The sequence below is a fragment of the Acanthochromis polyacanthus genome, chromosome 15, assembly GCF_021347895.1.
Source record: "Acanthochromis polyacanthus isolate Apoly-LR-REF ecotype Palm Island chromosome 15, KAUST_Apoly_ChrSc, whole genome shotgun sequence".
Classification (NCBI taxonomy): Eukaryota; Metazoa; Chordata; class Actinopteri; family Pomacentridae; genus Acanthochromis; species Acanthochromis polyacanthus.
This window is the reverse complement of record NC_067127.1, coordinates 25,188,869-25,216,758: the sequence shown is the minus strand read 5'-3', so window position 1 is coordinate 25,216,758 and position 27,890 is coordinate 25,188,869. Positions and strand designations below refer to the sequence as shown.

Sequence of the window (27,890 nt, the reverse complement as noted above, 5' to 3'; positions counted from 1 at the left end):
CGAGTTCACACAGACTTCCTGACTAACAATATCACCAAACAATGAAGCACAAAAACAGCATTCTTCTCATTTGGCTTGCATGAAAAAAATCAGCTTTATTGTTGACAGACAGCAGGACCAACAGCAAATAGACAGTGTTAGACATCAACATGGTACAAGCAGGGTAGCAGCTTTTCTAAGGAACAAAAAAACACCTCAAATTAAAGTACTTCTAATAGCAGGTTATCAAGAACATTAGCAGAAGAATTTATTTTTTAAAAAGTGTACCGTAATAAAAATTCTGACACTGAAAGTGTTAAGAGGAGAAAGTACAAAGAATACAAAAATAAAATGAATTACAATAAATTAATATCAAATGTGTCTCTCTCTCTCTCTGTGTGTGTGTGTGTGTGTGTGTGTGTGTGTGTGTGTGTGTGTGTGTGTGTGTCACACAATATATATAATCCCATGTTATTGTACCAGATTCAGTATATTATACAGACTTAGTCAGAAGCCTTAGGTTAACTGAGCAGTTGTTAGCTTAGAAAAGTCATCTGAGAAATGTTTAATGAAATTGTTAAACATACTACTTTATTAAATCAGACAGATTCGTAACTGCGATCGGCAGACAAGGCTGTACCACCCCATCATGATGAAGCATAAGGGGACAATGGCATGGATGAGCTCATTTCACACATGGTAAAGATGCCCAACCTACTAGTGGTCTTCACTTTAAAACACAATAAAATATCACAAGACAAAACAGCCTCATCACCAGCTGCTGCCGACGAAGGTTAAATAACAGATGAAATAAATAGGAAATATTACTACTGATATGCCAGGTGTTCCAGACAAACACAAGAAAGACACTCAGTTAAGCAATTTCACATTAATGCCACTAGAGAGCAGCACAGGCTCATCCCGTCAGTCTGCAGCTAAATCATGGCTGACTTGGCACAGTGTCCTTCATGTCAAACCACACGTGGCCCTGTGTGGACACCAGCAGTAGCAGGTGCTCTCAAAGTTTCTCTTTTTCCTAGATCAAGGAAAAGCACAACTCAGTAATTTGGAGAACTATCTACACCTTACAAAAAATCTTTAAAAAATGAGCTGTGATTATGGCAATGATCCACCTTCCCTTTAAAATGGTCTCACAACCACAGACAATCATTGATCACACTGATTGAAAAAAATATGCTTTGAGTGTGAGTCAGTGAGCTCATGATAACCGGGAAGTGAGAAAGACAAGATCCAGATGATGTGACAGAACTTTGGATGCACTGAACTGTCACCTCTACTCTCACAAACTGTCCAAATACAAAGATAAATATACTTCATATAACTTCCACTGTAGGTCCACGTCAAACCTCGAAGACACCAATGAAAACAATCACCCCGAAATCATAGGATGGATTCACAAAATAGTGACATTCAATAAGATGTGACTTCATCGTGCATTTTGGTCCAGTATTTGAGTGTAAACATTAGATTTTTGAGAAAATTTCCAATGGATGTGCTGTGATTTCTCAAACAAAATACTGTGAACTATTGACTTACTGAAATCTGTAAATCAGATATCGGTTCTTTGATAAAAAGGGAGACTGGAGTGTTTTCATGATGTCAAGCAACTGTGTACAGTACTTGCAAGCTAATGTTAAATTAACTGTTATTACACACCGTAAATGTGTTTTCAGTAGCGTCAACAACTCATCCTTGTGGTCACGCTGGAAGTCTTCAACTTCAGGGCGACACTATAAGGTTGCTCTTTAGCAGCTCCTATTTGGCAGTTTCTTGTTAGTTTTGTGTATATTTTTGACTGGGAAATACCCTTTGTACTATAAATTAATGTTTTCACACCTTATTATACCTTATGAATTTGTTACAATTACTATTTAACTAACATATCAAATTAGCTAGCCATGGCTGTTGTCTAAACACCTGAACATTAGCTATGCACACATCATGCTAGCACAGCTTTAGCTGGCTAAAAACTCAAACCAAACTAGTTACTTTCAGACAGACTTCTCAACAGCAACTAGTAATAACTAGTTTAACCAATACAGACAAGCATTAATTGACTGTTTTATAGCATTTTGTTTTTTTTAAAAAAAGCCTAAAAACATATTATTTTCTCCTGATTCAAAATGAGCTTATGCATAAATGCAGCTGTGAGAGCTAACTGGCATGGCAGGTGTACAGATGTTCTGTAAAACAGCTACAGTCTGCTGCCACTACAAAATTATAGCAACAAGCTTTGAAAATGTTTGGGAACAGCCAGGAACCAAGAAGCTAATATTAGACATGTTTGTGTCTTTACTCAGGGTTAAATAGTAGTATAAGTTGTATCAGTGGGTTTTCCCAAGAGAACATAATGGTAATACTTATGGTGCAATGTTCAAATTGCTTTACCACACTGGGCCAGTGGGTCCCTAATACATTACAAGAGAATGATCCAGAAAATAGGCCAAATACTTAACCTGTCATTTGAAGAGTTAATGTTTGACATCATCTGTTGACAGTCAGCAAACATGAGTCCTCACATACCTTCTAAACATCTCTCCGGATTATGGCAAAAAAAAAAAACTGTTTGAAAAGTGGGAACAAATAGTCCACACATCAATCTAAGGTGACTTTGCAACAAATAATTAGTTTTTTTCCATCCAGAAGGAACAGCAAATAGGCTTAACAAGTAAAACGCAAATACAAACTATCCTACCAGCTGACACAAAGTGATCCACTGCGTCATTAGGTTTTGACAGACACTGTCAAGCTTTTGTTAGACAATATGTTTGGCAAGTTGTTAGTGTTCTACAGTTATGTTGGTCATGATATTTGCTGTCTGAAGATAAAAACAAAGAAATGCACATGATGATACTCTAATATACAAACTTATGGCCATGAGTGTCTTATACAGCACAAGAGAAAAACAGAACTATCATATTTATGGGAATGTTTTACGCCTATTTTAGTTTGTTTCCAGCAATGCTTATGGCAAAATCCTTCAATGAAAATGTTTCAAAAATACCTAAAAATTTGACTTAAATAACTGAGGAAATATGAAGAATATAAACAATTGTGAAGTTCATTAAAATCTAATTTGAGTTAAAATGTTTTGATGGAAACATAACTGAAAAACAACAGTAGCACCAGGTGCACTGTGGACTGTCTCTGCTGTAGACAGACTGTACCTATGGCACAAGGGAAATCATCAGTGACTTTCTTTTTCTTTTTTCCTTTTTTGAAAGGACACAGAGTCACAACAGTGCCCCATCAGCAGCAATGTCAGAGATGTCAAAAGGTCAAGGAGCAAGAAAGTCTTGCTGAGTTCACAAGACAGACTCGATGGCTTCCGGCGTGGCTTCTAGGGCTTTGGTTTGGTGTGTGACGAGTGGCGATGTCTCCTCCTCTGCCTGGGCGTTTGCCACCGCCTCCACCCGGACCTCCGCCAGCTCCTCCTCCTGATGCTGCTGCTTCTTCATCTCCTGTTGGTTGATGTGGTGGAGGATTCCTGCACCCAGAGCATCACCCTCCACATTCACAACCGTAGTGGTACGGTCCCTGTATGAGGCAAGGTTTGTCTCAGTAAACATGGCAAATTATATTTTGTGACTACAATTAGTACTGACTGGAAGAGTTATCATTTTTCATGGCTCATCATTTGGGGTCAACAACCACTATCACAGATTATCTTTCTTTTTCCTTCGCTATGTGTATTGATGGGCCTTTTATTAAATACTACATATATAATCTGGAGTTAAATGTCCAGGATTTCTTCATCAAGAGTTTAAAGATTTCAACATCATTCTTATCCTTGTAAATTACAGCTTTACATTTTGTCTTCAAACAAAAACCAGGAACATGAGTACTTGCAGAAGCCCTGGAGTGATTTTTGAAACTGCTCTTTCAGATGTGAACAATCTCTACTTGTTTATGTTTAACTTGCTGTTGAGTAGGCATGTTTTCTCTGATACCACAAAGCACTCTAAAAAAAATAAAGCAGAGCATTTCTTTCTCTATGGGGGGGCCACAGGTTCAGGGCCCTGTTGGAATAAATTCAGATCATATATACACAAGCTTTAGAAGTTTTACTCACACAATCCAGTCAACCGCCAGCATGAGGGAGAGGTCGTTGGTCGGCAGGCCGATGGCCTCCAGGATGATGGCGATGGTGATGATGCCGCCGGCAGGGATACCTGCAGCACCAACACTGGAGGCTGTGGCTGTCACCCTAGAAATAACAATAATGTGATAATTAATTAATTAGATTCATGGATGAAAAATGTAGGTTTCTGTTACTATCCTTGACTTAAACTTAACTCACAGAATGGTGAAGATTTGTCCGGCATTCAGCTCAGCATTGTTGAGCTGAGCGATGAAAACTGCGGCGATGCACTGGAAAATGGCAGCTCCATCCATGTTAACTGTGGCCCCAATGGGTAGGATGAAGCGGCTGATGCGTTTGTCCACACCATTGTTCTCCTCCACACACTTTATCATGGAGGGAAGAGTTGCTGAACTGGTGAGACAAACAGTGCTGTCTTTACTGTCCTTACTCCTCACTCTTTACTCTCAACCTTTACCCCTTTTAGGCCTTAAAATGTCCACATTGTCCTACCTGGATTAAGAGATTACAGCAAGATGCTAAGGTGCATGCTTTGTAAATGCAAAGCATGACTCAGAAAGTTGTTGGCCTCATCGGGAAACAAGGAGCAAAAACTCCCATTATGGAGCATAACTGTAAACTATAAGCCCTTATGTCACTGTCCACAAAAACTGAAATGTTCTAAACAGCCATAGAAAAAAGGAGAGGATTGCTTCAAGTTGGCTGCTGCTGCTTCAGGGCATGCGATGGTTTACTGGTGAGGCCAAGAACTTTTTGAAATAGATTCAGTGGTGGAAAGTAGCTTCACTTAAATCCTCTAACTACTCTTAATGACTATCATGAACCTATTACTTACCTATTCTCCTAAAACCTTTCCAGTTTTGAGGCTAAAAATGTAATGTTTGCCTTGGGGATGTTGCTACAATAAAGATTAGACTAGAGGGGTTACCTTTTAATAAATGTGCTGAACAAAGTTATGGCAATATGTGTATTAGATTATATGACACCCTGCAGGCAGAGATAACATTGTGTCTGAGTGCGGCACACGATAGATGTATGTGTCATGGCAGTCTGCCAGAGTTTGGTCTTTTATGTGTGCAAACTGGGCAGATGGTGGAACGAGAGGAACAGTCAGGTGACAAGACTAAATCCAAGTAAACTATGTGCATTACTCCTGCTCTACAGTGTAGCTACTCCATGACAACTTTTCTTTTTGATTCAGGGTCTGATAGTTCAGTCAATGTAACTTTTAACTGCCACAGATTTCTAGCACTGGCACAGACTGCTGTTTACAGTTCATCAGAGACATGTGACGTGACAGAATACCTGGAGCAGGTGGCGAAGGCTGTGGTGAAGGGTGTGATGAGGCCTGACAGGAAACTGAAGGGGTTCTTGCGTGTGAAGCCGAAGTAGATAAGAGGCAGGACAATGCCTCCGTGGATGATGTGGCCCAGGATCGAAGCAAAGATGTATTTTCCCAGACTAGTGACCAGAAGAACCACATCTTCCATCTCCACGATCTTACTACCCACCAAGAACATGATGCCAATGGGGATATACCTGAGACACAAAAGAGGTAAGGAATGCAGTTGGAGGAAGGTGAGGACAGCAACAAATGGTTCTTACTGACAATATGTGCCTGCTCAGATCTGAGCATTAACATGTTAAAAATGATCACAAAACATAACCAGTTTAAATTCAAATATATAACCTTTATTAATAGGAGCCTTTAAATGCATCCAGCTCCACTCACCACATGATCCAGGACACCAGCACCATAGTGGCCTCGTTGAAAGCATTGAAGAAACGAATGAGTTCCTCTCCCTCCTCTCCCAGTTTCCGCAGCGCCACACCAAACACCATGGCAAATAATACCAGACCAAGAATGTTCATGCCATCTGTTTCTGTGCCAATAGGGACCTAAAACACCCAGCACAGTCACACAGTGAGAGACTCAATATGGAGAAGAGACTGTGGGAAGGAGAGCTGTCAAAATCCTTCCAATTAGTTCCAATAAAAATGGCAAAACCAGTCATGCAGATTGTTGACAGTTTCATCATAACAATGTAATCTACTTTCTTTTGTCTGTATTTTATTGTCGACATATCTCTCCAAATACCATCAAGCATCTGCAGTAGGAAAAACATTCTTTTCAAACAGTGTCGTTAGCAGCTAAGCTTGGTTACTTGGACAAAAGTCAATTGTGTGACATACAGTTGTGCTCATAAGTTTACATACCCTGGCCAAATTTGTGAAATATTGTCCTTTATTTTTTAGCAAATATGTTTGTTAATGGAAACATTTTTCTTTCATTTAGGGCTGGTGTTCAGACAAAGCTATTTATTGTCATGCAATTGTATTTGCTCTGATCATTCATGTTTTCATTAAAGAATGGAGAATATTTTACAAATTCACCAGGGTATGTAAACTTATGAGCATAACTGTAAACAACAATTTTACTCAGTCACTTGTTTAAAAATGTCTATTTTTTGTCTTATGAAAGCTTTTATAGCTAAGTTGAATTAAAACATAAAAAGACTAGGAGTGATACACATTAGGCTATGTGAGTTTGTCCTTGGCCACAAAAGAATTTATTGTTTTCTTATTCTTATCTGTCATCTGTCAGCATGACAACACTGGAATGTTTTCTGCTGTCAAAACTTGAGAGCATTTTTAGTGCAGTCCAAACCTTTGTGCATGTTCTGATTCCAATGACCACTTCTGTAGAACTTCTTAAAGGGGAAGTACTTCAGAGCTTGCCTGATAAAATGCTGCATGGCTAGTAGATCACCAACTTCCATGAAAAATTTGCCACATAAAACAAGAATTTCCTCTGGGTTTAATAAAGCTCTATGTTATTTTTTTTCTTATAACAATCATATATTGTTGAGGTTCCTATATGCTCACAGAACTGCTAATTATCATAGTTTAGCACACTTGGACTTAATGTTTCACAGTTGTAGCTGCTGGATCCTGCACCACAATGAAACAGAAAGGCTGAAAGGGCCAATTTAGTGGGGCATTCATGTCAATATTTGTACCACCTTGCGTCTGTCAAAGTTCCTGCAATACAAAGCGACCTGTGTTCACAATAACTACAATACTAAAATACGTTTAGTATTGTAGTTACTGTAGGTGTGTTAACATGCTAACATTTGTCTCTTATTGCTGCAGTACAGTTGATGGGAATGTCATAAGTTCTGAGACAATTTGACCGTGGATCTGATGGTGGCACTAGAGAAAAAGTAACCAAAGCTGTTACAGCAGATCTGCAATCCTGAATATCTGTAGCACATTGTGTTATTCTCCAAAACAAAATGTTCATCTCATTATGTGGTAGAGGAAGAAAAGTGAAACTATTACTACCAGATTCCTTGGGACAACCTTTTTGGGGACAATGAATGTACAAAGTCGACTGGTCGGGACAACAGTGGTGGACCAATCAGACTGAAATAATGATCCATAATCTACAGTACTAGCATTACTAGTTCTCCCTTAAAACATCAGGACAGTCACAGATTCCGACATCTGGGGTTTCAAACAAAACAAACCTAAACTTGCAAGGAGAACCTTTAAGTATCATTAATCTTCTTCAGAATTAGTCCCTGGTTTGAACATGTAGGACTAAATTAGAGAGAGTCGTTGGTGAGCTGGTGTGCTCAAGCTGCATGGAATGACACGCCATTTTTTGGGAGGAAGGGATTATTTTCATTTAAAAGAAGAAAACTAGACGAGCCTTCAGTAAGGGCAGAACCACGCCCTCTACTGGCAAAAACCCTGTCCTCCCTATACAAATGATGCAATATGTATCAATTTTGATCATCGTACGTATCTCCCTTCCTATCTGATCTGCTGACCTGTAACTCCACAACTGAGCAGGCGACCTTAGACTGATCTTCAGTGCCAAGTTTGATTATCCTGACTTCAGCACTTGCAGAGATATCGGAACGGACATAGCCACATACATACATACAAACACACTTACCCAGCCAGATACCGCACCAAATGCAGTAACCCCGCTGACGTTCGTCAGGCGTGGTTAACAACTTCTAAATAAGTAACTTTGATGCACAGACATCAGTTTTTATGGGTTTAATCAATGACCAGAGAGGGACTTTAGAGGGGACAAGTTTTCTTCGGTCATGAAACACTTTCACACAATAGCAGTTGCTCACTGATGGTCGCACACTGTAAACTTTGACTTATGTGTACCCTGTCATTATGGAAAGGTAAGCTTGTTGAATAATAGAGCTGATACAGTCTGCGCTAGTTTGTATGACACCTCTTACTCCAGAGTGTGCGTGTGTGGGTGCGTAGGCCTGTAGAGTTGAAGAATTCAATGAACTGGATGATGGATAACGAATAAGGACAAGGACAAATCCTGAGCTCAATCCCCTTCCATTGTACTGAGCTCTCCCACAGCTCCACCAGCTTCATCCCCTGGCACTGGAAGGACTTTCCACCATGACCCATGATAGACAAATACCATGGACAGATGCCAAGTTCAGATCCCCCAACCGTTCCCCCATACTGGGTCAATGGGTCCAAGCTGTGGCCACTGGGGCAAAGTAGCAGGATTTAAAAGATTGTTCAAATTATGTTCAGAATCTTGCAAATCATATTGTCATATATGTATGGACACCTCTGACTTTTTTGTGTCATGAAATTTCTTAAGAATCTCAGCATTTTTACAGCATCCTTCAGTACTGTGTAGCAACCATCTGAGTGCAACGCCTTGGATGAGCTAACAGGATGCTGCTGTGGTAGAAGCCTAAAAAGACTTTTGTACTACTATGCTAAATGCTTTTGTTCAACAGTCTGTGTGCTCCCAACCATCTGTTACTCTGCTTCCAATCTTCTGTCTCTCCAGCTGACAAGTGAACAAATTCATCATAAATTTGTGTATGATGCAACATCACGGCGTGGAAGAGGCTCAGCAGTAATCTGGAAGCCTGCTGCTTGTTCCCGGTATAGAGTGACACATTACTTTCGCCACAGGCTCAGTGGCTATGCATATGCTGAGTCAATATGACCTGTATCACTGTGGTTAACACTTTGACTTGAACACAAAAAAGAGCTGTATTTGTTTTAAAGCTGCCAAGTTTTGGCTGTACTTCTGACCTCCTTTGCTGAACTACAGACCAATGTTACTTCCCGTTAAACCCAACACCCCACCAAAACTGTAGTTGTAATTATTTCAAATATTTATGTTTTGGTACAATTACTGGGGGGAGATTTCCCCACAGGGCGTCACAAATTGATGTTAGAGCAAGTGTTTCCCTACAGGCAATGCTTAGTCAGTCTCTAAGATTTCTGAAGCAGCTTTGCAAACATGTATTCTGAGGACTTCAGTATGCTTCAAAAGGGGGCTGCAAAGTGGCTCGGTGGTTAGCACTGTTGCCTTACGCTAGAACATCTCTGGTTCACGTCCCGGACCTGGGTCTGGGATCTTTCTGCATGGAGTTTGCATATTCTCCCTCTGCATGTGTGGGTTTTCTCTGTGTACTCCAGCTTCCTCCCATACTCCAAAGACACACTGAAGTTAATTGATGATTCTACATTGTCCGTAGATGTGAATGTGGGCGTGATTGTTTGTCCCTATGTGCATTCCTGTGAAAAAGTGGTGATCTGTCCAGGGTGTCTCCTGCCTTCACCCTAAGTCAGCTTAGTCCAGCCCCCACCCCAAGACCCTAATGAGGATTAAACGGTATATGGATAATGGATGGATGCTTCAAAAGTTGTTCAATCACGTCTGAAGGCAAAAGTTGGTATCTGTCAACCAAAATTAAAAACAGTAAAGATGAGATGATATCCGAGCAACCAAAGTCCCACAAACTGAGCTGCAGAGAGGTGTGGAATGATACCTCCAACAATCTCCAATCTCTAATCTCCACTCTGGAGATTAGAGATTGTAACAGAGCCTTACTACTTCATTTGAAGTATACTTTTACACCTTAAGAGCCAAATGATTCTGTTTCTATTGTGTTCCAGCTGTGAATCCAGAAAAAAAAAACTTAAAACACCACAAAGTTGAAATGCTGGACAATCAAAACATCCATATCGATGGTACTACATTAAACAATGGAAGATGATGAAGTCGTTGTGAGGATAATTGCTGTTGTATGTAAAGAAGCACAGCACCTATCTAAACCCCTGAACGGGTTTTCTAAAGTGGAACAGTATTGATACAGCTGAAGGGAAAAAGATGTTGGGTTATCCAGACTTAGTGGGTATCTTATAAAGCTACAATCAGTGCCAGTAGGTTACAGTCTTGGTAGAATAAAATTCAGTTTTGTGTTGCGCTGGATAGTGTTGCATGGAAAAGCTGCTGGTTAAGGATACCGATCTGATTTCACGAACTCAGACTTGCTGAGGATAGTAACTTCAATTTTTGGAATTTTTGCATAGATGATGCCTGTGGTTTATATCCCATTTTTACACTACACGGTGCATGACTTGTAAGTATTGTGTTAAGATAACTGTATTGAAAGCCTAATATGCTTTTTGGTACTAAACGATAAATGCAAACAAAAGTGTGTTTGAACTCTGCAGACTACATGAGATGTCATCTAACAGTATTTGTTCTTCATGTGTTTGCATTTGTCTACAGCAGCAGAGTGGGTAAAAGCCTGTATCAAAGAGTGGCTTATCTTTTCTTTTTGAAAAGCCTATTGATCTATTTAACATCAGATTGTACCATCATGAAATTCTAACAGTTTTTTAAAAAATAGTTACTGTAAATGTTATTTAAGGTCTAAGTTCATGTCATAAATAATTTTATATGGTTATAATTTCATGTAATAAATAGTATTTCATGAGTTATAATTTAACAAGCTGAATAAGTTAATAAGTAATTTATGGAATACTACAATTTACAAACAGTGAAAATAGTTACGTTTCTATGTAGAAAATAAGGTTGCATGTTTTTGGTTCTGGTGGTGGACAGCATAGACGGGAGAACAGTTTACTTCCTGAGCTGGATTGGACATGTTTGAGAGACTTTTTATGGACTTTAGAGGACTTTAAGAAGGAAACTCCTTCATGACAGGCAGTGCAACGAGGTATCACTTATTTGCGTATATATTTCTTTCACGTCTGAACATTTATCGTTATTCTAAATTCTGTTCTTAAAGTACTGCTACTGTTCATGCACAATGCAGGTCGTTCGGTATGAGCTTGGTGTATCTTTAAGGATGAAGTTGCTCCAAAGGTTGTAAAGAATAAACGGCCGCTTTAACACTTTGATGCGTAGTGTGGGTCAGGAGATACCCATTTTCCATTGGATTTGGGTCACTTTTGATCCATGCTGTACATCAAAGGTTTAAAAGACCTGCCTGCGTCTGTGGTCATGAAGGGAGATACAGTTACTAGCACCAGTATTTATACGTCAGCTGGTTCTGGTAATGGTGAATACATAAAACAAATCCTGTTTGAAGAGCTCACATGATTTAGTTCACTGTCCCTGAAATATCAGCATTTCCCCATCAACCTTGAACCCACTGTCCCAAAATAAAGTCTTCCATTAGTATCACAAACAGTGCCTATTCAGTGAGTTTGCACCCATGGGTGACTCACGTATGCACAAAGCACACAGACCAAACATGTGCTCCAGGGATGGACAGGAGCTTAACCTCCAGGAGTCAATTTAACCGAGATAACTGTTTAACTTTTGTAAATACAGTTTGTAATTGCATGCATGGGATGCTACCCTTTCTTACCTTTTGGTAGAGGACGGTCCCATTAGTGTCATTTCCTACAGCGACCATCTTATAGTCAGTGGCATACTGCAAAAAAAAGGAAAGAAACACATTTATTTTATTAATTCAGCTTTCTTTAGTCCATTCTACTACTGAAACAGTGGCTACAGTGTCAACATGCTAATATTTAAAAATGTGCAAGCTGTATCCTGATATGTTTCATTAAAAGTCTCTGTTTATGTAAACTGGAAGTAAATGAGTCTATTTACATGCTTACTCGTGCACCAACACAAGGGATTTATGACATATAAACACATTATCCAGGTTTATCTCATTTATTGCCCATGTACGTATAAAACACACAGTAGTAGTATCCAGAGACATGGTGATGAATGATGATATGATTCTGCTGCTCTTGTTTTACCCGTTATCAAAAAGAGAAATCAGTGGGATGTCGGGTTCATTGAGTAAGAAAGCCATGTGGTAGTTAGACACATGTTCAGGATACACTCGCTCCAGCTCACACAGAGGAGGATAATGGGTTACAAACAGGGTGAGGGCTTTCACGTCTCTGATGAAGTATTCCAGCGTAGCATAGGCAATGGCAATCCCATCATGGGTGCTTGTGCCTCGTCCCAGTTCATCAAGGATGACCAGTGAACGTTCTGTGGCATGGGAAATCATCTCCGAGGCCTCTGTCAGCATAGTCATAAGTGCAGCAGTGAATTGTTGACAGGAAGTTGGTACATGTGAGATAAGTGACTTAGTAGAGAGCAACAAACCCTCACTGATGCTGACAGAAGCCTGGACATGTTCAAATAACGTCAAAAGAGAGCTGAACAAACTAGGTTTCTTTCTGTTTCATGTGAGGATTTTATCCTAGCTATGGATAAAGATGCCAGAATTGAATCCCTGTGTACATGGGAAACTACTAGAAGAAATGGATTATATTTGGAATACAATCATTTACTTTTTTGCCAGGAGTTAAATGAGAAGATTATTATTATTGTTGTTATTGTTATTTCAGTGTTTTGAGAACAAAGTTGGAACATTTAGATTAGCATAAACACTAGAAGTAAAAACATTTGAAGTTTGAAATGTAAGTATGAGAATGTGTGGTTAAAGAAGAATTACATGGTATAACTCCTTTGCTCTGAGTGCTACTATGTAGCCATTCTGCTGGACGCATTAATGACACAGCTATAGGAAGTAAGTCACTCGGCTGACTGAAGCACACCCCTAATAAAACCACGAACGGCCATTTTGTTACATTTATGTCTTCCACGGACTAAATAAGCAAGACACAGTGTGTTTATTAATTAGCTTTAGCAGACACTGTAGCTTTAGCATGCTGGTGAAGTGATGCAACAATGCTAAGTTGTGAACTTTTAACTGTCTTACATGACAGATGAACCAAAGTTCTTAAAAAATCTGCTCTTTAGAACGTGTTTGACAAAATCTCTGCTTGAGTGACCTAAAACCCCATTTGCACCGAGATGAGAGACCCAAACACAGAGGTCAATATTTGTTTTGTCAGTAATCCCTATTAGTGTGAACTAGGCCTTAAATGTGTTGGTACATCTATTTTAGGTCATGCTAGCTTTCCCCCTGCTCACAGTCTCACAGTCAGAGAAGCATAAACAGGTTTCAAGTTTTATGAAAATGTCGCATTTTTGTGTCTAACTTCTTTTTGTAATATAGTTATTTTTGCAGTATAAGCGGCCATGTTGGTGCAAAGAAATGCAGACTTGATATGACAGCTTGACAGTAAGGTTGTTAAAGAGTCTGTCTGTTATACTCTGTGTGTTTTGCAGTATGTGCATGCATGTAGACTTGGGGGGCCAGCTGGGCACTGTGCATTAAAGTCAAACCATCTTTTCAGTAACCAGCACTGCAACAAAGCTCTCTCTCTGCATTTCTTCTAAGCAGCCCGATAGGATAAAGGTTTCCACCATCTACACAGATCTATAGACCTTATAAAAGGCTTGATTCTGAAATGTTCTTTGACATGCAGAGCTGTACAGTGCATAATTAATGTCTCAAAGCTAAAATGTCAGCTATCCCCACAATCTAAATCTTACACTTCGTTTGTTTAAATGTCTGTTTAAACATCTAGCTGCCTGTCATTTTGTGTAAACCTCTCCTCTCCTCTGCTTTCTTGGTTTAATCCACAGTTGGACCCATTCCACAGGGGCTCTGCCACAGTATAGACTGAGTCGAGGGTGACTGGTGGGGTATATTAAACTCTGTGACCCAACCACGCTTTGAAAATCCACTACTCTCTCTGGAAGAAGTAACTGACTTGTTTGTGAGTTTATAATTTACAGGCCTGCTTTCAGTAAAGTTTAAGGCCACTGGTCCGATTATGCGAGTTCGTGACTTAAGCGTGTGTACGTGCTTTCCTTTGTGTGTGCATAGTCGTTTTGTATCACTGCATCCCCAAATATTGAACTTTCTTGGTTCCTATTTTAGCTTAAACAGACAGCGATCATAATTGTAGGAAGTGGAGCGGGTCGTGTTCAGGAGTAGTGAGGCGAGGTGGGTTGCTAGGCTGGCTGGAATGGAATGGTCTCGCCATGGTAACGGCTGGTAAGGGACAGGGAAAAGAGGCGTTCGGGTGAGCGGGGGAGAGCAGTGGTCTCTCTTGTGAACGTCTCCTCGTTAAGAGGCATTATGAGGCTCTCAGTGTTACAGTCAGAATTTACAGCTGCTGTAAATGAACATAGAGTGGCATCCGCGTGGTGGGTGAAATAAATTCTGATGAGCAAACTAAATGAGACACATGTGGTGAGGTAAAACAGACACTAAGTGGGGAGGTTGATTAAAAAAAAGTGAAGACAACACCGGGTGGTGGGGAGGCATTGGCACTCACAGAACGGAAAGCAGCAGCCACCAAGTTTGCTGGAAACAAATTCCTGTGGAAAGAAGAGGAAAACAAATTAGAGCCACAGAAAATTACAACCATCAGACTGTTTCTCTGGTGTGAGCTACTGTAATCGACACATTTAAAAAAAATACAACAACAAGTCAAACATTTGCATCAAAACTGAGCAAATCTTTCAAAATCACTTGACCATATCATCTTGACTAATCCATTCAGTAAATTGTTCACTGAATTGGTTTGTCATCAAACACTCACTGCACTTTGGCTTGTTTCCCAGGACCCTCTATAAACTCCACTGCGTCCTAAATTCCCTGACAGAGCAGTTGTTGAGACACTGATCTACTGTCGACTTCATGTTTTATTGAAACAAATCAGCAAGCTCTTTGCTGGGATTAGCCATTACTCCTGAGGATTTCATTGTATTCCTTTATGCTTCATCTTACCTTTAGTTGATCCATAAAAGTAGTCACTAGCACATGTGAAGCTTATCACTAAGCTCACAATAAGACTGGAAGACAACATAGATGATACTCATCGCTGTTTTTGTAACCACTCAGAAATACAAAATTACATCCATGACATGAAATCAGTGTTGGCAGGGTGTGAGGATACAACTACCAGACCAGACCATGCATTCCCAAAGGTCAGACTGAACAAACAGTGAAGATCAGCAAAGTAGGCTACATGAGTGAAACATTCATCTGGACCCGTGTTGTCTGCAGACACCAAAACCACTCCTGCATGTTGCTCTACTCTTTAATTTCATGAGTGAACCCTTAGGTAATAAATCCTCATCTGTCTGTGTCTGTTCTTGTACTTAAGGAATGTAATTTCTCTTTAAGCCCGAGGCTACTTTTTGAAACTTCTACCAAAAACACATCCCTAGTTTTAGTCACTAACAGCTGCAAAACTGAGGGCAAACTGAACAACATTGGTCTCTGTCGATAAAAGATCAGGAGAATTTTAAAATGCAGTAAATCTCCTGCACCTTATGCATCTGATCACCAGGACAGAATGAGATTTGGCAACCTTCAAAATAAAAAGAGTGCTGGTTGTATTACTACAACAGATATGGCCTGGTCTCAGGACAGGAACCTCGACAGTGGAAGAGGTTAATTATTCACTGGGTAACAAAAAAAAATTTTTGAAAAATTGTCTAGAGTTTTTTAACTGATTTAGGGGGATTAAGTAGCGCTTAATCCGAAAATGACATCCGTTTTACTCTATCAGGTCAGGTTTTGAAGCTATACAGATTGGTTGAAAATCTAATTTTTTGCCCAAATCAAATACACCTCTGTGGAGTTAACGGCTGAGTTATGCCAATACTTCTTATCTAAGAATGCTTTCTTATTACAAAATACACATTTGAGGGAGGGCTGCACAGCGGCGTAGTGGTTAGCACTTTCGCCTTGCAGTGAGAAGATCCCGGTTCGAATCCCGGCCTGGGCCTGGGATCTTTCTGCATGGAGTTTGCATGTTCTCCCTGTGCTCTCCAGGTACTCTGGCTTCCTCCCACAGTCCAAAAATATGCTGAGGTTAATTGATCACTCTAAATTGCCCATAGGTGTGAATGTGATTGTGTGTCTGTATATGTAGCCATGTGACAGACTGGTGACCTGCCCAGGGTGTCCCCTGCCTGCGCTCAAGTCAGCTGGGATAGGCTCCAGCCACCCTAATGAGGATAAAGCGGTGTATAGAGGATGGATGGACATTTGAGGGATCGCTTACTGCTATCAGTGAACAGTCTCTAATATGTGGGGGTCATACTTTGGCACCCCTAGCTTGTGCAGGAGACCCGCAATGTCTGAACAATGCACCAAATCATTCTCCTCAGAGAAAAAAACAGAGGTATTCCTGGTGTCTGTTTCTGTAAAATGTTATGTGAGTACTGTCTGCAAGAAGGTTCTTTTCCTTCAGTCGGGAAGCCAAAAGCTTAAATCACGAACTAGACCATTTAGCTCTATTTGTGTGAAAGGATGTGGAGCATCATCATCAAGAAACACCTGATCCTCTTGATCTTCATGGTAACTAGAGGAATCTCCCTCACTAATATCTGGAAGCTCTCCAAAGACGGGTACTGGGATTTCATCACAGTGAGCTACAGGACGACGTGCTGATTGAAGATCAGGATATGTAAGGCTGCCCCTGTTCTTTCTGTTAATCCCAGTTACATCTACAGCACAGAAGTAGCAGTCAGTGACATGGTTTGCTGGTTCTCTCCAAACCATGGGAACTCCAAACTTTAGACAACTCTTCTTGCCCTTTGTCCATTGACGCAGATACTCAGTACATAATTTGCACACCATATGTGGGGCCCAGGCTTTATCCTGGTCACCAAGCTTTGTACGAAAATAGGCATTATAGGCACACTTTATGAAGCTTGTAACAGAGTTCCTGTTAGGTGCCAATGTGTATTCACCACAGATGTAGCAGAATACATCAGGTTGATTTTTGCAAGCTCTTCTGCGAAAAGCCATGGTATTCACCGATGTGCAAAGAATAAAAATAAGCAATTTACTGAAGACATTTCAAGAAACAAAAACTGGGTATCATCCAAAACAATATACGATAGAGATATACACCAAAAATATAGTGATTGTAAGTTGTAGATGCGTAAACAATAAAGCAATCATATGCGTATATATAAAGAAAAGGTGAAAAACAACAAATGGTCATAGTTAAAAAAGTTGACCTGATAGCGCAAAACTAATGTTATATTTGAATTCTGCACCCCAAAATTATCTTAAAACAGCTTTAAAACCTCAGACAATTTTTTTGTTGTTGACCAGTGTATCAATAAAACATGTACAAACAGCTATTCCCATGCATGTGATATAACACTTAGTTAGCCAAGTCATGGCCTACAGCCAGAGTGAACACTCCAAAGTTATAAACAACAAGTTTATAACTTTTGGACTGGAAAGTGTCCAGGTGACTGTTTTACCTCACTTGAACTACATGAACTACCATCAGGGCGCAACATTTACTTACGTAAATTTGCTGTAACAACAAACACATGCAGCTGAAACAAACTCAAGGCAGTAGATTCAGTCTAGAAATCTAGACAAATATTATTTTAACACATCAGTTGATCTGCAAGTAAACCACCGTGTACCAACATGGTGAACCAAACAGCTAACAACCATGCTGCTAACAAAGCAATTGTTGCTTTGTCAAGTCTTCATTTTGGTAAAACGTTTGTCTCACGTCACCGTTGTCTTGTTTGATTTTGCGTTTTTGCTGTTTGTGTTTGCTCATCACTTGCATAATTTGCATTTATCCACAGCATCATAGACCACAGCGATAACAGATGTCAATGCATATCAAATAAATGCAAACACTGACTACTAGCGGCCTTGGGTTTGTGAAAGGCGCTATATAAATTGAACATATTATTAGTATTACTAATGGACATAGCACCATCCACAATCAATATTCAACACCAGCATTTTGCTCCTAAAAAAAATTGAAGTAAATAGCAAATCTGGTGGGGAAAAAAGCTGTTTTGTTCTGTATTCACAACAGCCACAATAATGAAGAGGATTGTATTATCCAGGTTTATCAGGTTTTTCATTTTCACTCGGTTTGCTTCATCAGGCATTTTGTCACTAATATAAATCCGTAATCAAAACATTTTCCTTATCAGACTGTCTGTATAGGCACCACGCTGAGTTTATTTTCACTACTGTAAGATAATCATACAGGGATTACTGGAAGCCTGCAGGCCTTTTCCATGTATTAGTGTGTTTGTGGTAACGTTATCCTCTGGGGTCACACTGTATTGTGCAAAGAAATACAGACTTTGCTCACATTTATTCCCATGGCCAGACCACAGCCAAGCAATTCAGCTCATAACCTCATGACCCCCGTCAACTTTGCCTTCAGTTCAGGGCCAAACGCTGCTTCAGCTGTTTAATATGTCAGCTCCACTGGACACACTGGCAGGTAGCCACTATATCTTCACTTAGTCATTTCTTTTTTCTCCTAATGATACTAACAAATGTAATTTTTTGGCTAAATTCCTACGGTCACACAAGGCTTCTTAAACTCCTTTTCCCTCCATGAAAGCAGTTGAGTTTCTTCCTATCACATGACTGAGGCAATGGTCTGGATTAACCCTGGGAAACCAGAGCACAGAGCTGGCATGCTTTTCCCATAGACCCTCCTCCAGCCCCACTGCCTCCTCTCTGTGGACAGATTTTTAATACTCTGTTACATAACAGCTTGACTCCCTAATTAATAAAAGCCAAAAATCATGCATGATTATTTTAATTCAAGACAGCAGAAATAAGGTTCATTCAGCTACTGTCATGTCATCTGAAGTGCTTCTGTCTGTTTGCTGGCTCTTAACCTTTTTCAGTTGCACTTGTGGCTATAGTTTACAAGTTCTCTCTTCCACTTGGATGCTAATTTTCAAAACAATCTTCACTGTACACATAGAAATGCAGTTGAGAAAGAACAATTTTTATTTTTATCAACAGCTTTAGTGTTGATCAAACTTAGGATAATTAAAGAGAGGAGTTTTGTCACCCATCTCTGTCTCTGTCTATTAACATAATTCCAGCCATGCTGCTAGCACAGCGAAAACATTAACAAAACTCTTCTCCTGCTGGAAACCTGACAGCAACAGGCCTCTTCTTTTTCTGCTTTGTGTGAGTGATACTCTGAGCTGTTCTGGAATTTAATCAGGGAGTGGTGGACAGAGAAATTATATATAGTCCCCTAATAGAATGGAGGAGATAGTTAATTAGGACAGTATTTTAACTTGAACATTGAACATGCCATAAAATCAAAGGTTCTGCCAAAAGTCAACACTTTTATGCCTTGACTGGTGTAAATGACCACTTAGTGTTTGTATACTCTGTTTGAATAGAAATGATTTATTTTAAGACAATTAAACTCTCACCGTTAATCCAAATGTGTAAGCTCAGAATTACACACACAAAAAAAATACTGTCTCCATCAGAACTTCAAATCCTCTCCTGGTTTGAACCTTGTTCACGTTTAGAGCAGCTGGTCACCACTACAGGCTCTAAAGCGTGGCTCTGAAGACTCTGAGAAATAAAAGCAGTGTCCACCTGTGACTGTGATAACGGAGAAGTGCTGACTGCAGCAGACAGTGTTCAGTTTGTTCTACACTGTGCTGCCAGCGTTTATCCCTCCACCTCTTTGCCTTCCTCAGAATACACTCAACTCTTTCAACAGCTGTGAGCTTTCCCTCACACTGTGGGAATTTATTATTAGGACCACTGATGGCCAGTAAGCATGCCGGTATTTATAGGCTGCAGCTATCGGTAGAGCTTTCATAAACAAATGTCAACTCAAAAAAAGCCTTTTTGGCTTCAGTGAGCAAAATTGTACCACAAAACCTCCATCTACACAGTAAAGAGTTTTCTGGATAGACAATGACTATTTGCCAGTTTAGAGTCAGAGATTAGTACATTTTGCACTTGTGCTTACTGACTCCTTAGAGTGTCGTCAGGGATCCACTGATGTGAACTATGAAAAAGGCATTAATGGGGTTTGACATTTCGTTTATCCTGTTTCTAAAACACCGCAAAAAAACTTTGAACACTGTAAACTTTTTTTTTAACTGGAAACCAAACCATGAAAAACAGACATAATTCCAAATCTTTGTGGTGTAAAATCAGCCAGATCTTGACATGCCCCTGCAAAAGTCCACTAGGCAAGTCTACCTTTCCCTTTCCCACGCAAAGCACAAAGCAAGAAAAAAGACATAACTACTGTAAGTGGCCCTTGAACGTTGCCTTTCACTGCATGCCGAGCTCAGTGGTTAAAGAAGCATTCAGAGGTTTAGTCTGTTAAGAGTGATGCCTTCAGGGACTTACTAACTCAAAAGCACAGAAAGGAAAAATGTAATTAAAGTATTCATTATGTGGAAGTGTTGTAGTATTACAGATTGCATCTATTGATTATTTTGAGGCATTAAGCAGCACGTTTCTGTTGCAGTTGGTGAAGGTGGAGCTACTTTTAAGTACTGTATTCACTTTTGCATAATTAACACTTTAACTAAGCATGACATTTTGTTTGACTGTGATGTGTTTTGCGTGTAATATCTTAATAGTACAGCAATTAAGTGCAGTGTGGTTTAAGCTAAAGTATTTGTGATATAGCAAAAGCATCAAGTAGAATAACATGGAAGTTTTACTCAAGAAAAGTGGGAGTACATCAAAACTGTACCGGAGTGAATGCACTTCCACCATTGGCTGAGTGGACAGAAAAATGCAAATAGCTTTTTCTAGCTACTTCCAGCTAAAGTTTAAACAAAGGCATAATTAAACCTGACATAAGTCTGTAACAACGGTGCCTGATCCATGCAACAATAACTACTCAGTCACAGTGAAACTTGTTGAAACAGGCAGTAACGTCTTGTACTGGGGACATGTGCAGTGCCGTGTGTCTACTGTCAATTTGAATTGCAAATCAAAGCAACTCTAGGAGTTACACAACACTTGTGGTTAATTTCTAAGTAAACATAACTTAAGAACTGGCTTCCACAGCACCATGGTTCTGTATAAATAGTCTACTGAAGAGGGTATGTTACATGGTCAACGGTAAACCTTACCTAAACAAATAGTGGTGAGGACAGTTGGAGTGCAGGATACTGACCTGCTCTCCATAGTCAGTCAGACAGTTGAAATAGCTCATTATGACACTAACTTTAACCCAGAAACTTTGGGTTCTCTTTCATTCTCCTGCAGAGACAGTGGCACCAGTACAGAACTACTGCCACTGCATTCATTTCCATACAGACCCAGTGTTTGATGGTAACAGAGGATAGCTTGGGTGCTTCAGTAAGGACACGCTGAGTGTGTGCACGCATGCTTTGGATGACTTCGCGCGTCGAGGCGCTCATGTGTGTAACTAACCAGTGTCCTCAGTGTCTGAGGCGCACTGTGGTACAACTCCCCTTAGAACCACTGTAAAACGAACCAAGCTGCGCCTTCAGGCTCCCAGAACAGAATGCTAAGAAAGATAAAGGAGTACCTGGCCAGATCTAAGAAGGAGTCGGTGGTCTCCTTGTTGCTGCTGACGCTCTCCAGTCCCAGATTGTTGGTGTTCAGGGCTCCTGCGCCCACTCCTGGTTTGATGATGAAGGCCAGAGTCACCCCAATCCCTGAGGCGATCAACGTGGTAACCAGAAAGTAGGCGACAGCGATGCCCCCCAGCTTGCCCAGGGAGCGGGTGTCCAGGCTGGCGGCGCCTGAGATGAGGCTGCAGACGACCAGGGGCAGGATGATCATCTTCAGCATCCGGAGAAGCATCTCTCCGGGGAAGGCGAAGTAGGTCATCTGCGCCTTGGTCAGGCTCATGTTGCGGACCATCATCCCGAGCCCGACGCCCACCAGCACGCCGGAGACCGTCAAGATCACCAGCAGGTTCTTCCTCAGAAACTCCAGCAGCTTCTCTCTGAAGCTCTTCTGCGCGCTTTTCTCCACGATCCGGTCGGTGGACGCCGAACCGGCCATGGCGTGGCCGTTGATCTCGCTCTTTTTCTCCATCTTTTTTTCCTGTTTAGAGCAGCGTGGGAAGTCGAGTCCGGTTGCAGGCAGCGTGGGTCGGATGTTCACCCACACACGTTTGGCGCACGCACTCTGGCGTGTGAAGGCTGGTCTGGGGTAAAAGAGGAGCGCAGAGCCAGAGGCAGAGCGTGAGGAGAGCCAATGGAGAGGGAGCGACGACACAAAAAGCCAGTGGAACATGCGCACAAAAGCCGGCACTTCATACTAAGAGCAAATGATGCAAGAGCAGGCGAAATTGCCAGGGTCTCTGGCAGTGTGGCACATTTTCCTGGGCTGAATGAGAAACAGATGATTTTTAAGATTAAAACGACAAGTAAAAAAAAAAACAAAAAAAAAAAAACAGCCGTCTCAGATGCAGTGTGCTCTTCTTTCCTTCTCCTCTCTAACACTCACACATGATTTGTACTCTATGAGGAACCCTGTTATCACTTCAATCTAATGGAGCTTTACTGATATTCCAATGAAACAATAATGCCTCCGCATCAAATGCAGTTTATCCAAATACTTGAACAGAGCCTAGTAATAGTAATATAAAGAAGAACCTTGCAGTCAGACTGATCATCATATTAGTTTGCTATTGACTGATTTAGCTCTGTCTTAACATGGAAGCATGACTTACATAATGCATATGATTGATTTGTTTTGTTTTCTGAAGAAAAAAAAAGCCAGGATCAGTATATTCAGTGACTTTTTATGGTCTGACAATGGGATTAAATTTGATGCTTTCACAGATCTTTCGTCCTCTGTATTGCAGCTTGCAGCTACCCAACCCCAGTCATTTCTATACTGGCTGTATTGCAACAGTAGCAGGTGATAAAAAAAAAAAAAAAATCATCATCTGCTATTCTACTTTTGGCAAAATTATGATCCTGCACAGAACATTTAAGAGATCATGACTTCTTTTTTTTAAATTGTGTTTTAACAACCATTTATGATCACCATTCTTCAAGCAAGTGAGCCAGCATGCTCAGAGTGAGACGGTGATGGAAGAAGCAGAGGTGTGTCAGCACCACGGTCAGCGCTGCGCCGCCTAGAGGGCGCTGCAGTCCGCTGGATTTCATATTTTCTTTTTGATGGCAGCTCCCTTGAATGAAACGGCAGCAAATCAAGAAAGACAAATGGATATTGTTCACTTAAAATGAATTATTTTAGAAAACAGAGGGCTCAGATAGACACTTTGCTGTTGTGAGTTGTGGGCTGATGAATCGTACATATTTGTCCTCGTGTGAATCCCGACTGCACCGCCGCTGTGTAACCACGTGATGGCGCCAGAATGAAGCGATTGGGCAGCTGGCCTGGGATGACATACACAACCTTTAATTGTGAATTCAGTGCCAAATCAGCTGAGTACTGTTCTAACAGGAAATTCTGATTTTAATATTTTTTTGAACCTCATTTCTATGACCGAGCTGACTGTTATTTACTGATTTTTATAAATTATAGTTGTGATGTTGGATAGCATTTTGTGGGGATGCAACAGCTTTTTCCCATTTTCTGAGATTTTAGTGTAAATATACCAAACAATATTACATAGAAAAATAAGTATATGATATATAAGTAAAATAAGCTGCACATCTTTATACAAAGAATACTCAAAACGCTGCCATGGTTTAGTGATCCTGCTATGAAAGTCGACATATTAATGCATCCAAATGAGAGAGAAGTGATATCCAGATAGAGACAGAGACAGCCTTCTGTCTCACTGCCTCTGTTCCTGACAGCCGTCTGTGTTGTCCTCACTGACCTCGGTTCTGCTGTTGCTAAGTTGAGTTAAACTTTGCCTCCCTCCAGCAATAGAGACAGACTGTCCCCCTTCCCCTCACAGCTGTGTGGCCTGAATGCTGGAAATAACCACCGGCCTGCGGATCAGGAGCCATGGCTGTTCAACAGTGGCTAAGGTTGGCTCTGTGCCGCCGTAAACTGGAGGAAAAAAATGAAAACAAGACACAGGCTTAGCTTTGCCATGGAGACTGTTAAACTGTTACACAGAGACATATGGTAGCCAGAAAAGAAACAGCAATGAGGTGCTGTAAAGGCCCAAAACGGGCCAAAAGCAGTAAAGGTTTTGCTCATACAGTCATGAAAATGACTGGACATCCATTAGTTTAATGGTCATTGCATCATTGTTTGTCTTTGGTGCTGTTTTCATATTTCTTGTCGAGTTTTATGTTGTCTTGTTTTGTATGTATTTTAGTGTTGAGCTCTGTGAATCTGAAAGGCCCTAAAATGCTGTGAAATGCTGGATCATGTGGCATTAATCCAGCATACATATAGATAACATAAGAATTAACTCCAGATATTGGAAGAATGTAAAAGCAATGTAAGAATATCAGGCAAGTCAAAAAACAATAACCTCAGAAAAATTAGGTGAACAATTACAAAGGAGAGGAGAAATAAAAATAAATCTTTACACTTTTAACTGTATTGAAGCTAACACTAATTTGTAGCTTTAATTCTGTTTCTCAGACTATTACAAAGAAAAACTGGCAACAAATTCTGATAAACACATGAGCACCAACCCTACTGTATTTCCACTGCCGTCCTTGGTAAAAGCACAGGGTGCCAATCTTTTCATGCAGATGATAGTAACGCTAGGGCATCTGAGTTTCAGCTGGTAACCAGCACAAAACGCTGGTGTGTTTAGCTATCAGCTAAACAGCCAAACCGTTTTTTTCACAGATGTAATTTACACTACTCACAATAAGTTAGGGATATTGTTATTTACATGAGTACTTTTCCTATTGGTCTAAATTTTAATGAAATAAGTAATAGTTCCCCTTTGATATTACTATTAGTCAATGAGAAGAAGCACCATTTTCATTAGTGTAATATTTATGACACCAGCAATTTAGACAATAACAAAGATGCCCCAAATAACCAAAACTGACAAAGTCAGTAGCGGGTGTTTCCACCATTTGCCATGACAGCTTGACGGCAACGTCTCATGCTCCTAACTAGCCTCATGATGTTGTTCTGAGGCAACGCGTTCCAGTCCTCCACGAGTGCTACAGCAGTTCTGCCAGGTCACATGGGGGTGGGGTACAAGCATCCAGTCGCTGCTTCAGTTGGTGCCAGACGTGCTCTATAGGGTTCACATTGCTGGCCATACCATATGAGGCACTCCCACTTCCTGAAGTCGAGCTGTGACAATTCTGGCACCATGTGGTGGTGGAGCATCATCATCCATGAACAGAAAGTTGGGGGTGTGCTGGTGGAATTGCGGGATGATGATGGGTTCTATGATGTCTCTGAGGTAAGAACATGCAATGACTGCGCCATCTACAATCACCAAATCTGTTTTGTGCTGACTGGTGATGCCTACCCAGACCGTTGCCACTCCTCCACCAAAGCCAACCCTGGGGACCATGTTGACCTCAGCGTATCGCTCACCTCGCCTTCTCCAGCAATGCTGATGACCATCATTTCTGTGCAAGGTGACCCGACACTCATCGGTGAACAGGATGGCACACCACCGCTGAATGGTTGTGTGCCCACTGCAAACGGTCACGGCGGTGTCTTGATGTCAGTGGAGTCACCTGCAGCGGTCATCTGGCAGTCAAGCCAAAGCGGTGGAGTTGGTTGCGAATGGCTTGCCTGGAAACCCTAGTACCCCTCACCTCTTGTAAACAGGCCTGCAGCTGTGTGGCAGTTGCGTAGCGGTGTCTGAGTGAACAGGTCCTTAGGTACCGGTCATTATTGCAGTCCATCAATCCTGGGTCTGTCACCAACACTGTCACTAGTTCTGTGTCTTGCTGCAAGTCTGCTGATGATGATGCTGACTTTGAGACACACCAAGTTCACGAGCAACACATGACTGCGTGCTACCGACCTGAAGGCGCGCTATGGCCAGGTGGCGCTGCTCGTCCGTTAAGCGATGTCGTGTGTACATGGCTGCTTGAATGATGAACTGGGAATGACTTCCTGACAATACCAGCTTTTTATACCCCCTGAATGTTGAAATTGACGCCACATTGAAAAGGGCTGTCTTTTTGTATTTTTTGGTATTGGACCCAATATGTACAGCACACTGTACACAGTGAGAACATTACATGGAAAACACAAAATGAGGTGTGTGTAGCACCCTAATACAATTGCCTCCCTATCCCCAAAATCACTGAAGTGAAACAAACACCTTATGAACGAAATCCACTGAGGACCTCACAATATCCCTAACTTATTGGGAGTAGTGTAAAAACTAAAACTGCTGAGTTCCATTTAGTTCAGCTAGCTCCAGTTCCGGGTTCTTGCATTGTGCATGCTAGCTCTCTTTTGTTGTTTACTATCACACTACCTGGACCAAGCCATCGTTCACCAGTGTTTTGTTTTGTCCTGCTATCACAAGTCAAAATGTCTGCCATGATAAAGATTTAATGAGAGAGGTACAGCTGAAGACCTCACACCTGAGGATTGCAGGGTCTGAAGCCAAAGGCAACAGCTCTGAGTAGCATTGACTCCATTATCTGTCACAAAATATAGATGCAACTGGAGACTGCTTTTACTTTTAGATTTACTCTTTTAGATTCAGAATGAAAGAGCCATAGTATCCTCTCTGTTTAAAAAAATGAAATGCTAAAGTATTACTTGGCAGCTATGATTTTATCTTTAGCTGATAACAAAATAGCTTCAGACATTAGCAATTAGCAAGATGTGCCAACAAGCGCATTAGTATCCAGCTTACACAACATAAAACCACAGACTGTGTGCAAAAGATGCTGTGGTGTCATCCACCAATAAACTACCATTTTTAATTCTCGAGTTTGGAATTTGGCCGTCTTGACTTCTTAAAACTGGATGCCACAGCAAACGTGGATGTGATTGATAAGGTCAGGGACTATACACAGCAACACAGTATCAAGCTGTCAGTCACATAGTAGCCCCACCTTAAAACATATCCTGCTTTATTGTCTGTTTTAGGCTAAATGAAACCTAATTTACACAATATATATATATATATATATATATATATATGATATATATATCACCCGGGATTCATGGAGACTTCAAAGTCACATGTGAGACCATGAAGTCATGAGGGACAGTGTTTACTGAGGTAATAAACCAAGGGAGAATTAGGGTAATTTTCTCATAGAATTCTATACAGTCAGACTTCTTTTTGCAAACAGATTAGTCACCCCTGGGCTGCACAGTGACTTGGTGGCTAGCACTTTCGCCTTGCAGCTAGAAAGTCCCCAGTTTGTGCGGGTTTTCTACAGATACTCCAGCTTCCTCCCACAGTCCAAAATCATGGTGAGTCTGAAATGTCCATAGGTGTAAATGTGAGTGTGATTGTTTGTCTACGTAGACCTGTGATAGACTGGTGATCTGTCCACCCTGTGCCCTGCCTTCACCTCAGCTGGGATAGACACCCCCCACAAAAAAAAAAAAAAACGAAACTGCACCTTTCAGAGTGGCCTTTTACTGTGGGCAGTCTAAGGCACACCTGTGCACTAATCATGGTGTCTAATCAGCATCTTGATATGGCACACCTGTGAGGTGGGATGGATTATCTCAGCAAAGGAGAAGTGCTCACTATCACAGATTTAGACAGATTTGTGAACAATATTTGAAAGGAAATGGTGATATTGTGTATGTGGAAAAAGTTTTAGATCTTTGAGTTCATCTCATAAAAAATGGGAGCAAAAACAAAAGTGTTGCGTTTATATTTTTGTTGAGTGTAGATAGCT

General features: G+C 40.8%; 1 protein-coding gene across 1 annotated transcript; it reads right to left on the bottom strand.

Annotated features, from left to right (window-relative positions):
- Positions 1-75: 75 nt before the first annotated feature.
- Positions 76-22,359, bottom strand: slc1a4 (solute carrier family 1 member 4). The gene is made up of 8 exons (XM_022193122.2): positions 21,671-22,359; positions 14,651-14,693; positions 11,800-11,865; positions 5,835-6,001; positions 5,408-5,641; positions 4,301-4,495; positions 4,073-4,207; positions 76-3,537 (listed from the first exon to the last, which is right to left on the bottom strand). The coding sequence occupies exons 1-8, from the start codon at positions 22,183-22,185 to the stop codon at positions 3,306-3,308; spliced, it is 1,587 nt and encodes a 528-aa protein (XP_022048814.1). The 5' UTR covers positions 22,186-22,359; the 3' UTR covers positions 76-3,305.
- Between the last annotated feature and the right edge of the window lie 5,531 nt (positions 22,360-27,890).